Genomic DNA, 12,497 nt, shown 5'->3' with positions numbered 1-12,497 from the left:
TCAATTGCAAGGATTACCCCAATCATAAAACGTTAAATCAAATTTAAACTAAGATAAGTTAAATTTTTTTTTCAGTTTAACGAAAATACTTAAAGATGATATTTCGAGTGAATAAATGTCTACGACGCACGACTAAATCAAAAAAATGATGGTAGATAGACAGATATGATAGGCGATGGGCATACACATAGTGTTGGTTATTGGGAAATGCATCATGTGGTTGACATCGACATAGTGGAGAGCCCCAACTTTACTTCTACGCTTCCTCTTCTCCTTTTTGGACTGTTTTTCCAATACTTTATAACATAAAACCACACTACTACTTCTATCGACCTTTTTTACCTATAAAGTTCTTATTAATAATAACACCATTCCTCTAGAAAAATATGAATTTTTTAAATATATTTAAAATTTTCTAACCGTTATCTAGAAATTGTTTTTAAGTTAGGCGTCCTTAACTTTGAAATTTCTCTATTTCAACGATCGAAAATTTCAAAATACATAAAATTTTTAAGATATAGTTTCCTCAAATAGATAAAATTGTATTAATAAATTAAGTATTGGATAAGGTTCTGATTTTATCTCTTGATATAAAATAATAATTATAATATAGAGAAAATGGTAATAAAAAAAAATTAAAAAGAAGATAGATTTCGTTTGGCCCTCAAGATATGATTTATTTATAAAGAGTGGCCATACATTTTCTAGAAACAAAAGTGGATAAATCTTATATTAATTAAAATATCCTAAAAGAATTTATATATATATAATTTCTTTATTAAAAAATATGTCTACATTCATCATCATTGAGCANTTTTTTTTTTTTTTTTTTTTTTTTTTTTTTTTGATATTAAAAACAAAATATTTAAGTGAAGCCACGTGTCAAAATTTTATTGGAATTGCTTAGCCTTCCGAAACAAAGGTTTGAGTTCAACCTACGGAAAAGTAGAAATGATATAGAATATGTAGTACATAGCTTTTTTCCCCCCTATTTATAAAGAGGTTAGCGTAGGGTAGGTTCCTAGCAACTTTAATAGTTAAGTCGTGCTGCTATTACAGACATACCAAAATGCTCGATGGGGGTCAACTAATGGATTAGTAAGGAGGAGCTATAGCTAAAACCCATTTGAGNTAGAAAAATATGAATTTTTTAAATATATTTAAAATTTTCTAACCGTTATCTAGAAATTGTTTTTAAGTTAGGCGTCCTTAACTTTGAAATTTCTCTATTTCAACGATCGAAAATTTCAAAATACATAAAATTTTTAAGATATAGTTTCCTCAAATAGATAAAATTGTATTAATAAATTAAGTATTGGATAAGGTTCTGATTTTATCTCTTGATATAAAATAATAATTATAATATAGAGAAAATGGTAATAAAAAAAAATTAAAAAGAAGATAGATTTCGTTTGGCCCTCAAGATATGATTTATTTATAAAGAGTGGCCATACATTTTCTAGAAACAAAAGTGGATAAATCTTATATTAATTAAAATATCCTAAAAGAATTTATATATATATAATTTCTTTATTAAAAAATATGTCTACATTCATCATCATTGAGCATGTTTGTGGTTGACATAATTTCAAAAAGACAAAAGAAAAAATAGTAAAAAAATTAATGAGAATTATATTTTTAGAAATCCAATCATATTTTCTAAAAATAAATTAATAAGAAAATAACCTAATTCAATAAGAAAAATATTTACCAAATGGGCCATAGATTTATAGATATTTAATTATATAGATGAACAAAGTCAATGATTTTATAAATTAATGACCAAAGGAAAAGAGTGGGGAACCAACTACAAACATGTAATAATTCATCATTCAACTTAGATATTTATTATTTTTAATTATAATGTTAAATATTATCCACAAAATTTGATGAACTATTTTATTTCTNTTTGAGCTCACCCTCGAGGTAACCCAAGTCAACTCTTATCTAGTCCCTCACCCTCGAGGTAACCCAAGTCAACTCTTATCTAGTCCCTCGGTTGGACCTAGAACCGAACCTAGAACCTTATAAATAAGGGACAAAATCATTGTGGGGGCCCTTAAGGAGTAAGAGTGGGGGAAAATGCAATGAAAAGAATGGGAGTTATGTAAAAGAGACAAATGGTGGTGGTGGCCCACTTATGAAGACCTAACATCCCTACCCCTAAAAAAAAAAAAAAACAACAGACCAAAAATCTCCAATTGTCCACATCATCTCCTTATCATTTCATCTTTTTCCCTCCATTTGCAATTAAAACCTAAGATGGTGCTTATATACAATTGTGTCACTTTTCATTTGTGCCCCACAATTCTTTCTTTTTTACACAAATCCCCCATTTTAAACTTATAAAATATCAAATTCACCCATCACATCTCCCAAGCACCACACCTCAACCAACCCATAACTTTTTCTTATCCCTTTCCCCTTTTTCCTTAACTCCCTTTGTTTTTTTTCCACACCTATTTTGGAGTTTCTTTAGGATAAGGTATATAAATATATTCTTTATTTTCGCGTTTTTGTCACATATCATAAAACCTTCACGTTTCTCCTTCTTTATTCTCGCTTATCTTTATTCCTTTTCCAACTTCATTATTCCTTTTCCAACTTCGAAAATCAAATTTTCACATTACAGACATTAAGGACGACCCCCATGAAATCATGAGGTTTTACCTAACAAATCTATCCCCGCTAATTTTTGGTGGTGTTATAATGAAATAACGAAGATTCCTATGCTAACAACACACTATACGTGTATATCATGATTATCTCGGAAACCCCTTTTTATTAATAATTTATTTTACCAAAGCAACTTTGAATTCAAGGATGCGTTCTAAGATAACGCCAAACAAGAACGAGGGATGCCAATTTTTATGTCTTTTTATTTTGGTTTTAAATTATTAAAGAATTAGATTCCCATAATTAATTACTAAATAAATCATAAAATTGTAAAAAGAAAACAAAAGAATTAGGATAGCACTGCTCTATCACACCGATATTTGCGGGAGTCCAACGTGTCAGCTTTTAAACCTCCACCTCTTTTTCCTTTTTTAAATATTACTCTCTTCCTTTATTACACCCATGACCTGTCGGAACAGTCAGTAGGCCCCACCTACCCCCTTCCAACGCTACTCCACTAACTTACGCCCACATGTAACTAAATTACGCCCCACTACCCACGTCACATCGCCTCCGTACGTGCACAAAAACCCAAATATCCAAAATTACTTGCGTGAACTTCCTTAATCTCCTAATTCTGTTTTTATAATTTACTTCAGAGTTTGATGTTTTTGAAGAAGAATGAAAGAAACTCGAAGTGGAAAACAATCTTGATCTAAATTGAAAATGAAAGGGGCGAAGAATTGAAGAGAAGAATTTGGGTTGTAATATGATTTGGTGATTCCTCTGAATTTCTAAGGCATGATTACACGAACACTGGCATTATTCGTAGAGTTGCAGATGGGACAAGTGTGAAGAGATGACCCACAAACAGTACACAAACACAGATGCCTGCATGGTAATAGCAACACGCACGATTCTTCTTTCCAACAGTTTTTGCACCATCTGTCCTCGTTTCCTTTTCTCGCCTTCCTACCTCTTCTGTTCCTCTCTTCTGATTCTTCAACTTCTTCATTCAAGTTTCGCCACCGCCCGTGATTGGCTTGTTTTCTGTCGTCGTCGTCGTCGTCGTAGTTGCTTCCGCAGCAGGACTCTGCGTCGTCGGCGGCGACGGCAGCAGTTGTGGTAGGATCTTCGAATCCTGCGCCTTGGTGATCGTTGTTTTTTACCTGTGAAAGGACTTGTTCCAGGTTGCTACGGAGGGCATTCGCGGTGGCTTCGTTCGTCTGAGCCACATCGCGCCATATTTGAGTCTCCATGCAAAGAGAATTCACTCGCTCTTCTAGTTCCCAATTTAATTTCCCGATCTTCTCGATTTCCTCCTCTTTGCTCCTCAATATCCTCATCATTCCTAACTCTATCGCCTCCAAAATCCTCCTCGCTTGCCTCTTCCGTTTTTCCTCCATTTCCATCCTCACCTTCTCCATCTGCTTCCCAAAATTACGACAGAAACATATAAAATTAATCAACCAATTATCAACCAGCACTTCTTCACACATTAATAAATTAAATCTCCGTCGACAGACAGAAATTAAAGAGCGTTTAGTACCGTACATGTTGCGATATCAACCGATCGAGATCGAATTGCTGCTGTTGAAATTGGTTGGAGATATCTTCGCCAAGAAAATCGTGATTGCATCCACAATTCTTCTGAAAATGAGCAGGCGAAGGATGCGAAACAAATCGATTAATGGTGGAATGATCTCTAGCGCGCTTCCTCGGAATCGGAAGGTTATAGGTAATACCGCTATCAGACTTCAAACCAGCAGCCGTCGACGCCGCCGCAGCCTTAGGAAACGAATCAATCGCTATATAATTGTACGGCGGAAGCAGAGTCGTCTCCGCCGCTGCAGCATTAGCACTGAAACCTGTTAATGGAGCACCGTATCCCATAATCTCTCTCAGAAGAAGCCTATTTCACATAATCAGAACAGTCAATCACACAAAAAAGAAGAAGCCGATCTCTCTTCTTCGTGCGTTCTTTCCTTCAATCTCTGCGAATCGAAACGAAACGAAATGACTTGCTCTTCTGGGAACTTGAAATCTTAGGTTCTATCTGCAGAGGCTTCAAAACAAACCATAAAAAAACAATTCCCTTACAAGAGATAAAGAAACGAAACGGACTAATCTGAGCGTTGTATTTATAGGTAAAAGCAAAACAAACAGAGATGTGGTCAATCCCGTAATTTCAAGAAACATACAAGGGCATTTCCGAGATTCAGCACCCTTTCCAGCAGAATATTGGATTGGTTTTAGATATTTATATATTAATTTCCCGAGGCCCAAAAATAAATAAAAAAATAATAATAATAACCGAGGAGTTATTAAATTAAAATGACTGACATTGTGCGTATCTGCCACGTGTCGTATCGGTCCAGTGGACGCACGTAAGGAAAGTGGGGGGTTTGCGGGTACGGCGTAACCGACTTGTCACCTTTTCCTATTTTAATTATAAAAAAAAAATAAATTCGCCCGAGTTTGCGTGTGAACCTTTCTCCATTATTTTATTTTCACCAATAATTATGAATTAACTCCATTTTAACTCTTAATTAATTATCTTGACTCGGTTTAATTAACCCCATAATTAAAACGCGCCTCACAAGCGATCCCCAAATCCTAGCCGTCCATTTTCTTGAATTTAGGATAAATTACCAAGTTTAATACTTTTGCGTCAAATACTTATTTTTCTCTTTTGAAATTTGAAAGTGGTGTAAATAATTGTAGAGAAATAAATTTAAAATTTTTTTATTAGCATGTAATCTTGATTATATAATTTTTTTTCTCTGTTTGTGGAAGGAATCCCATTGATGAAGGTTTGGATATGTGTTGGGCTAGCTCTCAATCATATTCAATGAATAAGGTTCCCAAATGTGAAGCAACCCGTTCTTTGTTTTTCTTCTTAGAAATCATGATTGTGTGTAAGGACAAGTAATAATACATTGCTTTGGCTCTAAAGCTATGAGACATTTTTTATGTGTGTTGGAAAGAGTGAAAAGGAAGTGAAAAAAGAGGGAGGGACCGTACGCTGATTTTTTGGGTTGGGGCTTTGAGTAATGCGATGTAGGGTAACCCTAACAGAAAGCTGAAGAGGGCAGACAAGGGGTGCCTAATTTTCACCCTTGCAATCAATGCTTTGGCCTTTGTGTTGTTTTTGGACAAAGAAAAGAGTGGAAAGTTTTTGCGTCAAGGGTTGGTTTGAATGTGTGTAGTGTTTTTGAAAGCTTAAGCTTGGGGGTTGCATTGTGCAAATGAGGGTAAGTGGTGTGGTGTGGTGGGGTGGGGACGAGTCTTTTCACATTCAATCAAATGGGTATTGGGTAATATTGGGTAATATTGGGTAATATTGGGTAATGGGTAATGGGTATTCATTTCTTCATAACATGGGTTTGATTTTATGTTTGTGTGTCAGTTTTTTAATGGCCAAGGACTGTTTTGTACATTTCTGTTGTTTGTTTGGTGCTCAGCCTGGCCTCCCCACCATCAATGTCCTGCTTCTGCCCTCCCCACACATTTACTACCACCCTATACACCTCTCTTTCTTTCTCATGCTCTCCTGTAACTACTCGTGCTACGACCACGATCGAAGGTCGACGAGTGTAGTCTAGTGGAAAAACATAAATCGACCGTCTCGACGTGATACGTGAATAGCTAAGTAGTATCTGGTGGAAATAGCTTAATGATAGAACATAGCCTTGCCAAGGCTAAACTTGAAGGTGTGAAGGTTGAGGGTTGAAGGTTCAAATCCCTCCTTTTGCTTAAGGTTTTGTCGTTTAGTGGTACGAGTAGAGTACATAAACACCCTTAGATCGGTATGAAGAAAAAGTTTTGTTATATTGAGAATTTTAGTAGATTCTTGAGGATTATAGAGATGTTTAGTTAGAAACGGAAACCGTCTCTGTCATGTGACTATGAACGTGACTCATGCTTCACTTTGATTACCAGATGTTGCAATATGCATAACATTACAATAATCATCTTAGGATATGCTTTGTATTCAAAAAGAGAAAAGTAGAAGTAGTTCTTCAATCGCATCCTAGACCTTAGACATCAACATAATTGGGTGCCTAAACTACGCAACGAATGACAAGTTTATATAATTGAATCTGAAAGCAAATATCACTAACTTCCAACATACTTGATATAATCTGATTAGGAAAGGAAAGGCTTTGATGAGTTCTGGAAGAGAGAGAAGAGCAGTTGTTTTCATTGCACAGATTCTCGCAGATGCAATGCCATCAGTACTCACTACAATAAGGGAAAGGAAATAATTAAAGGCAGTGGCCCATTGGCATTATTATTATTTGCATTTAGCAGACGCCTGATACTATCATTCATGGGTCAACCATCGTACTGTAAATCCTATCAAAATCAATAATTCATACTCATCATCCACAAAAATGTTTACACCATGCTGATATGACTATTACAGAAATTATGTATTTAAGCACATACAAAGTGGAGTAACGATATTATCATAGAAAATAAATTTGGTCCTGCATTTATCACCTGGTAAATGAAACTCAAAGATGGCATCTTTGCTACTTCCATGTAGTATAAGGCAAATGAAATAATTGAGCAAATGACTCGGTACCTAAATTTTGTGTCGTGATTGATTGAGCACGGTATCTCTGCTATTATCCCACAGCATCATTGTCAAGGATTCAACATTGGAACACGGTCCAGGCTCACTTTTAAGAAAAAAAGAATACAGTTGTGGGCATGAAGCACGTTATGTAGTAGCCCGAGAATTCTCTGTCAATGATGATCCTACTTGAAGCATGAGAGGGTATACTGCGGTGAATTCCTTGTCTCCTCTGGCCCTTACCTTGGCAGCATAGTCATCTAGAGTTGCTTTGATACCTTTCCAAACTTGATCCTCACCTTGAGCATCCAACCACAATGAATACTGCTGAGGAGTAAGTTTGTTCCTTTGCATTGGTGACTGCAATTCCTCAGGACCTCGAGAATATAGATGGTGAAGTATGACGCTTGCTGGCAGATCGTGGAGTAGAGGAGATGCCTCCAGTTGAGATGTTTCCAGGAATATAAGAGGACGAAATGCTCGAAGTGCTCGATATGGTGCACCGAGTTGTTCTACGGGGTACAAATTTTGGCCCACGGCTAACTCCAGTTCAGCCATGTCCCTAGCCATTCGTAACTTTCCTGATTCAGAAAGAGGTCTGACCAGAGAAGCATGCCTGATAAAGAAAATTAACACTCTGGAAGTCATGCTTCTTACAAGCTGAGTGCAAATGTTTTCCAATCCAGAGATGGTTGCATTTTTTGATGAAGGCAACAGCCTTGATAAAAACTCACTGCGGAAATGAAGAATGTAGTTCTGCAGTTCCTCCATGTAAGGTGATGCATTATTGTCTATTGCAGCATTCATACCCAGTGCACCGAAGTTCTGGTCATGAATTTGCAATATACATGACTCCAGACTGTCAAGCATAGCTTGGAATAACGAAGTCACAGAATCACAGGCAACCCCATATATTGAACCTAATGCGGGAGACAGAACATCAGAAGCAATGATGGGTAGCCCAGTGATCATAGATGATACCCGAGAATGAATTTCTTGCAGATGCTGACATAATGTGAAATTCTTAAGTTGGGCTGGAGTTGCTGGACCACTTACTTGGCGCGCTTCAGGGCCAGTAGATATCTGCCATCAAATTTTCATAATATGATACAGTCAACTCATAGTGTAAAGATAAAATCCAAACATACATGTTCCTTATCTAAACTCAAGTTTAAACAAAAATCATTACAAAAGAAAAAAATTCTTCTCTTTTAGAAGTCCGTCTCTGATTAGTTTTCATGGACATCACACCATCCTCCGGATATCACACAAAGTACATCCATTTCATTTTTGCTGAAGGATGTAAGGCGATGATTCACAGAGAACAGTGACAGTTTAAGAACTTTAACTACATTAAGTGCAAATAATTGGTCTAGTAAAGCAGTAGGTAGCACCAGGAAGAAAATTTGTCTAGTCCTATAAATAAATATCATGCTGCTACACATGTTTCCCAGGTCACTTGAAGTATTTTATATATGGAGCATACTTGGCAAAATGCTAAGTGGTGAAGTCTTGCATGAAAAAACAGTAGGGGCATGTAACTTAGGATTATATACCCTTGCTTTCGATATTAGAAATTAGAGTATGCCAATGTCACCAAGGAAACTAACTACCTGACATTCAGCTCTTTCAGCCAGCAGGAGAAGAGCCTTGCCAACTTGACGTAGCACAAGTAGAGTTAAGTGTCCATCCATCTGAACAGATTCAATTTCTTCCTGAATACGTGATATGATTTTTGAGATCTGTTCTTTCGAAGGAACACTACCACGACTTGAGACTGGAAATACAGAGCTAACAAGATCAGATAAGCGACTCAAGCAGAAACCCAGGAATGCGTTCTGGAATATTTCAATGGCTGCAACCATCTGATCTTTTCCACCTGAACTTATTGCAGGCACAACCCCTTTGACGTCAGTATCACGTGAAATTCTTTCAAGAAGATTCTCTATCATTGAGAACAGTTTTGGATACCCCATAGTAAATATTTCTTTCACAAAGCTTGATGCAGTAAAAGCAGACTTCATTTGGGTAGCAAAAGCCTTCACAAGAGCCTCCCAAACTCGATCTGTTAGCATGGAATCACCTTCCTAAACAATGCATTAGTAATATAAGAAACTGAAACCCAAATGGAGAAAGTTTTAAGACAACTATAGACAAATTGGGGAAAATTAAGCAGAACAAGGACTTGTGTGAGTGTAGAAAGATTTTGTTTCGCATTAAGTGTGAAAGAAGTTAATATTAGAACAAAATTTCAACGAAAGAATCTGCACTGTAATTTGCATTGCACAAACGATGACCTACAAACAACATTTTGCACTGAAATCTCACAATTTTCAACATGAGGCATATTGATCTCTCTTTTTTTTTTTTTTTTTAAACTTTCTTTTTCTTTTTTTAATAAGAAACATTCTCATGGTAGCTCAGAAAACGAGAATAGCCTACGGGTTTAGGGGAAGACAGATCCCCCTCCCAAAAAAAACTAGTTACAATGGTAATAATCAAGATGTTTCTCAAAGAAAAGAAGTATCAAATGAGGGGTGGAAAGGAAATGATGACAACTTGGGTACGTTTTAAATCAAGCCCGGAAAAATTTTGAGATGGAAACCTGTCCTGGTCTTCTTTCCAACTCTCAGCTAGAAGAAGAATTCTCAAGATGATCAATTAACGACTCATCCATTTTATCAAATTTTAACAGTATATGCTATATTATAGTCAAATTTAACAACAGGAAAGTTCACCAGCTTGAGAATTTAACAAACCCTTTACTATATCTTTCACTCCTAGACTATATTCAACCAATGTCACTGGGTGGTCACTAAATTCAAATGTGTCCAGTTTCTCTGTTTTTACTCCTTGACTATATTCAACCAATGTCACCAGGGGTGATCATTGGATTCAAATGTCTCAAGCTTCTCTATTTTATACACGAAATTTGTCAATTAGAGACAGATATCAATCCACCAAAACGTTAAGCAGCAAAACGTATCTTAGGCTTATCACTCGCAAGTCAGATATGAAAAGAGTCTTGATTAACTACATAACAGAACATATTTTGAATACCACTTGCCTGAATAACATCGTCAAGCAGCAAAACATGAGTAAAAGGGTCACGTTTCTTCGATAAGACCCTCTGTAAATGCCAAACAGCTATAACAATCGAATGCAACTGATCCAAACAAGTTCCCAATCTCTGCCAGAGCGCCTCCCTTGCCTTGGCACCTCCACCAATCTGTGGCGTCCCACTTCCCCTAATTCCTCCCGGTCCATATCCACTTCCAGCCGTTCCCGAAATCGACTTCATATCCAATGCCACACTTATGCTCTTCACACCCATACCCTTATACTTGATCATCAATTGCTCAATGGTCGCCTTCAATTCACCAAGATTGTAAAATACCTGCAAGCCAGTCCCCACCTCAGCTTGATTCAGACCCTCCATTCCTCTCTCCAAAACCTTCATAGCCTCACTTCTCAATTTATCCCCAATTTCATTAACCCATTTCAATTCTTCGTCGACAACGTCAATGCCCGCAAGGTCATACTCATTGCAAAGGCTCAAGATCTCGCAGTGCAGCTGAGCGGCCTTAGCAAGATCCAGCTTCTCAGGCTCATCAGCAGAGGCAGAAGCAAGGTCGCGAAGCTTCTTCGACAAACGAAGGGCACGGATCGTATGCTGGAGAAGCTCGGTAGTTTCGTGAAGATTGGAGAACTGAACGGTCTTGGTAGAAACGACATTTCTGGGTTCAGATAGCTCGGATCGGACACGGCGAACGGAGGATTGGAGGGAGGAAACACCGGATCGAATAGTGGAGAGGGCATTCTCAGCGTGCTTTAGAGAGGAGAGTTGAGAGAGCAGGTCATTGTGACGAGAGAGAACCTCACTCCGGAGCTGCGATTCGAGGAGACGGATGGCCTTTTGAAGCTTCTCAGCAGTGGAGGCCGGGGAACCGGATGAGAGAGCGGCAGAGGAGAAGGAACTGGAGGAGAATGAAGGAGAGAGGAAGGCAGAGAAAACAGGATCGGAAGCAAAGGAATCCAAGGGAGATGTGGCAGTGGTAGTGTTGGTGGGATGAGGGGAAGTGAAGGTAGAAAGACGATGAATAGGTGAGGCGGCGGCGCCGGCCTGAGAGGAAGAAAGGGGAGATCTCTGAGACTGGAAGGGTGACGGTGGCGCTGCGGCTGGAGACGCCATATCGGTGGGGCGAATTTTCAGTCGTCAGACGGAAGTGGCTTTTCTCGTTTTCTTCAATTTAGAGCATTATAAAATAAATAAAATAAATAAATAAAAATATTGCTTAACCTTACTCTCTTATTATTTGTATATATTTATAATTAATATTTATTTAAAAAAAATTAGAACTTTTAAAAAATACTTCATTAATCTTCAACATAGGTACTCAACTCAACCATCTATTTGGATCTTTTGATTTTTTAAATTAAATGTTTTGAAAGTAAATAGTTAAAATTGACGTTTTAATAACGTAGAGATAAAAATGAACTAAATCTAAAAATACAAATAATTCCGTATTTCAAAAGACAAATCAAATTAATCAACCAGCTCGGTCATTTGTCTTTAAAAAATAAAATTGTTAATTACAAAGAGAATGAGCCACTATATCAAACTCGTGCTTGTTCGAGTGGCTAAAGCTGAAACAGTTACTTTTATATGTATTATGTGAAAAAAACTGGCATCAATAATTAAAATTTTACGTATGGACAAATCCTCAATACCTCATTCATTCACATTGAGCAAATTAGTGTTTAGTAAAATAATACAAAATTACCGTGATTTAGCTACAAAGATTAAAGTAGATAAATATAATGATCACCGATAATTGATATTATCTAAAGAAATAATATTTATTTTAGAGGGAAAGTAATATTTATTTTTTTTATGATATGCTTTTTATTAATAATTGTTTTATATAGAGATTGGGTAACAATAGAAGAGTGGACTTTTTTTTTTTTTTTATAGGGGTATTTAATTAATTTCATATGATAATTATCTAAGTGTGCCATGAAAAAAATGTGAATGTTGACCTTATAGCTTCACTTTTTGCAGTATTTAGTTACGTAATAGTTAAGATTAAGAATATATTTGGAAGTAAATTAACTTTTTTAAAAAGTATTTTTCATTAAAAAAAACAGTACTAAAAAGATTCCAAATACTTTTGGAAACAGTTAGAAGCATTTAAAATACAGAAAATATTTTAAAACATTTTTAAATAATAAGATAATATCACATCCATATGGTAGTACTTATCTGGTTAATTTACCTCATTTCTTTTATTTTAGTTTA

The 12,497-nt window shown here is 36.4% G+C and overlaps 2 protein-coding genes across 4 annotated transcripts; both read right to left on the bottom strand.

Annotated features, from left to right (window-relative positions):
* Positions 1-3,314: 3,314 nt before the first annotated feature.
* On the bottom strand, positions 3,315-4,741 carry LOC111794364 (probable BOI-related E3 ubiquitin-protein ligase 3). 2 transcript variants are annotated; one of them, XM_023676333.1, is made up of 2 exons: positions 4,171-4,741; positions 3,315-4,046 (listed from the first exon to the last, which is right to left on the bottom strand). In XM_023676333.1, exons 1-2 carry the CDS (start codon positions 4,507-4,509, stop codon positions 3,411-3,413), a joined length of 975 nt encoding a protein of 324 aa, XP_023532101.1. In that variant the 5' UTR covers positions 4,510-4,741; the 3' UTR covers positions 3,315-3,410. The 2 variants fall into 2 exon arrangements, with proteins under 2 accessions (XP_023532101.1, XP_023532102.1); XM_023676334.1 differs by having other exon boundaries at positions 3,315-4,043; positions 4,171-4,740.
* Positions 4,742-6,573: 1,832 nt separating this feature from the next.
* Positions 6,574-11,469, bottom strand: LOC111795244 (conserved oligomeric Golgi complex subunit 5). Of its 2 annotated transcripts, XR_002815178.1 has the most exons (4): positions 10,266-11,469; positions 8,812-9,285; positions 7,208-8,281; positions 6,574-6,861 (listed from the first exon to the last, which is right to left on the bottom strand). XR_002815178.1 is itself a non-coding variant. In XM_023677545.1 (3 exons), the coding sequence occupies exons 1-3, from the start codon at positions 11,388-11,390 to the stop codon at positions 7,346-7,348; spliced, it is 2,535 nt and encodes an 844-aa protein (XP_023533313.1). In that variant the 5' UTR covers positions 11,391-11,469; the 3' UTR covers positions 6,964-7,345. The 2 variants fall into 2 exon arrangements, 1 of the variants encoding a protein (XP_023533313.1); XM_023677545.1 differs by lacking the exon at positions 6,574-6,861 and having other exon boundaries at positions 6,964-8,281.
* Positions 11,470-12,497: the final 1,028 nt, after the last annotated feature.

This window comes from Cucurbita pepo, chromosome LG05 (assembly GCF_002806865.2).
Source record: "Cucurbita pepo subsp. pepo cultivar mu-cu-16 chromosome LG05, ASM280686v2, whole genome shotgun sequence".
NCBI classification, from domain to species: domain Eukaryota; kingdom Viridiplantae; phylum Streptophyta; class Magnoliopsida; order Cucurbitales; family Cucurbitaceae; genus Cucurbita; species Cucurbita pepo.
Note: the sequence above shows the minus strand (reverse complement) of the source record. Positions and strands in the feature narration are given on the sequence as shown.

Excerpts from the sequence above, each read along its gene's own strand:
- LOC111794364 (XM_023676333.1), bottom strand. The coding sequence starts at position 4,509 with ATGGGATACGGTGCTCCATTAACAGGTTTCAGTGCTAATGCTGCAGCG. Across the intron at positions 4,047-4,170 it reads ATCGGTTGATATCGCAACAT|CAGATGGAGAAGGTGAGGAT; the intron begins GTACGGTACTAA and ends AATTTTGGGAAG.
- LOC111795244 (XM_023677545.1), bottom strand. The coding sequence starts at position 11,390 with ATGGCGTCTCCAGCCGCAGCGCCACCGTCACCCTTCCAGTCTCAGAGA. Across the intron at positions 9,286-10,265 it reads TGCTTGACGATGTTATTCAG|GAAGGTGATTCCATGCTAAC; the intron begins GCAAGTGGTATT and ends TGCATTGTTTAG. Across the intron at positions 8,282-8,811 it reads CTGAAAGAGCTGAATGTCAG|ATATCTACTGGCCCTGAAGC; the intron begins GTAGTTAGTTTC and ends ATTTGATGGCAG.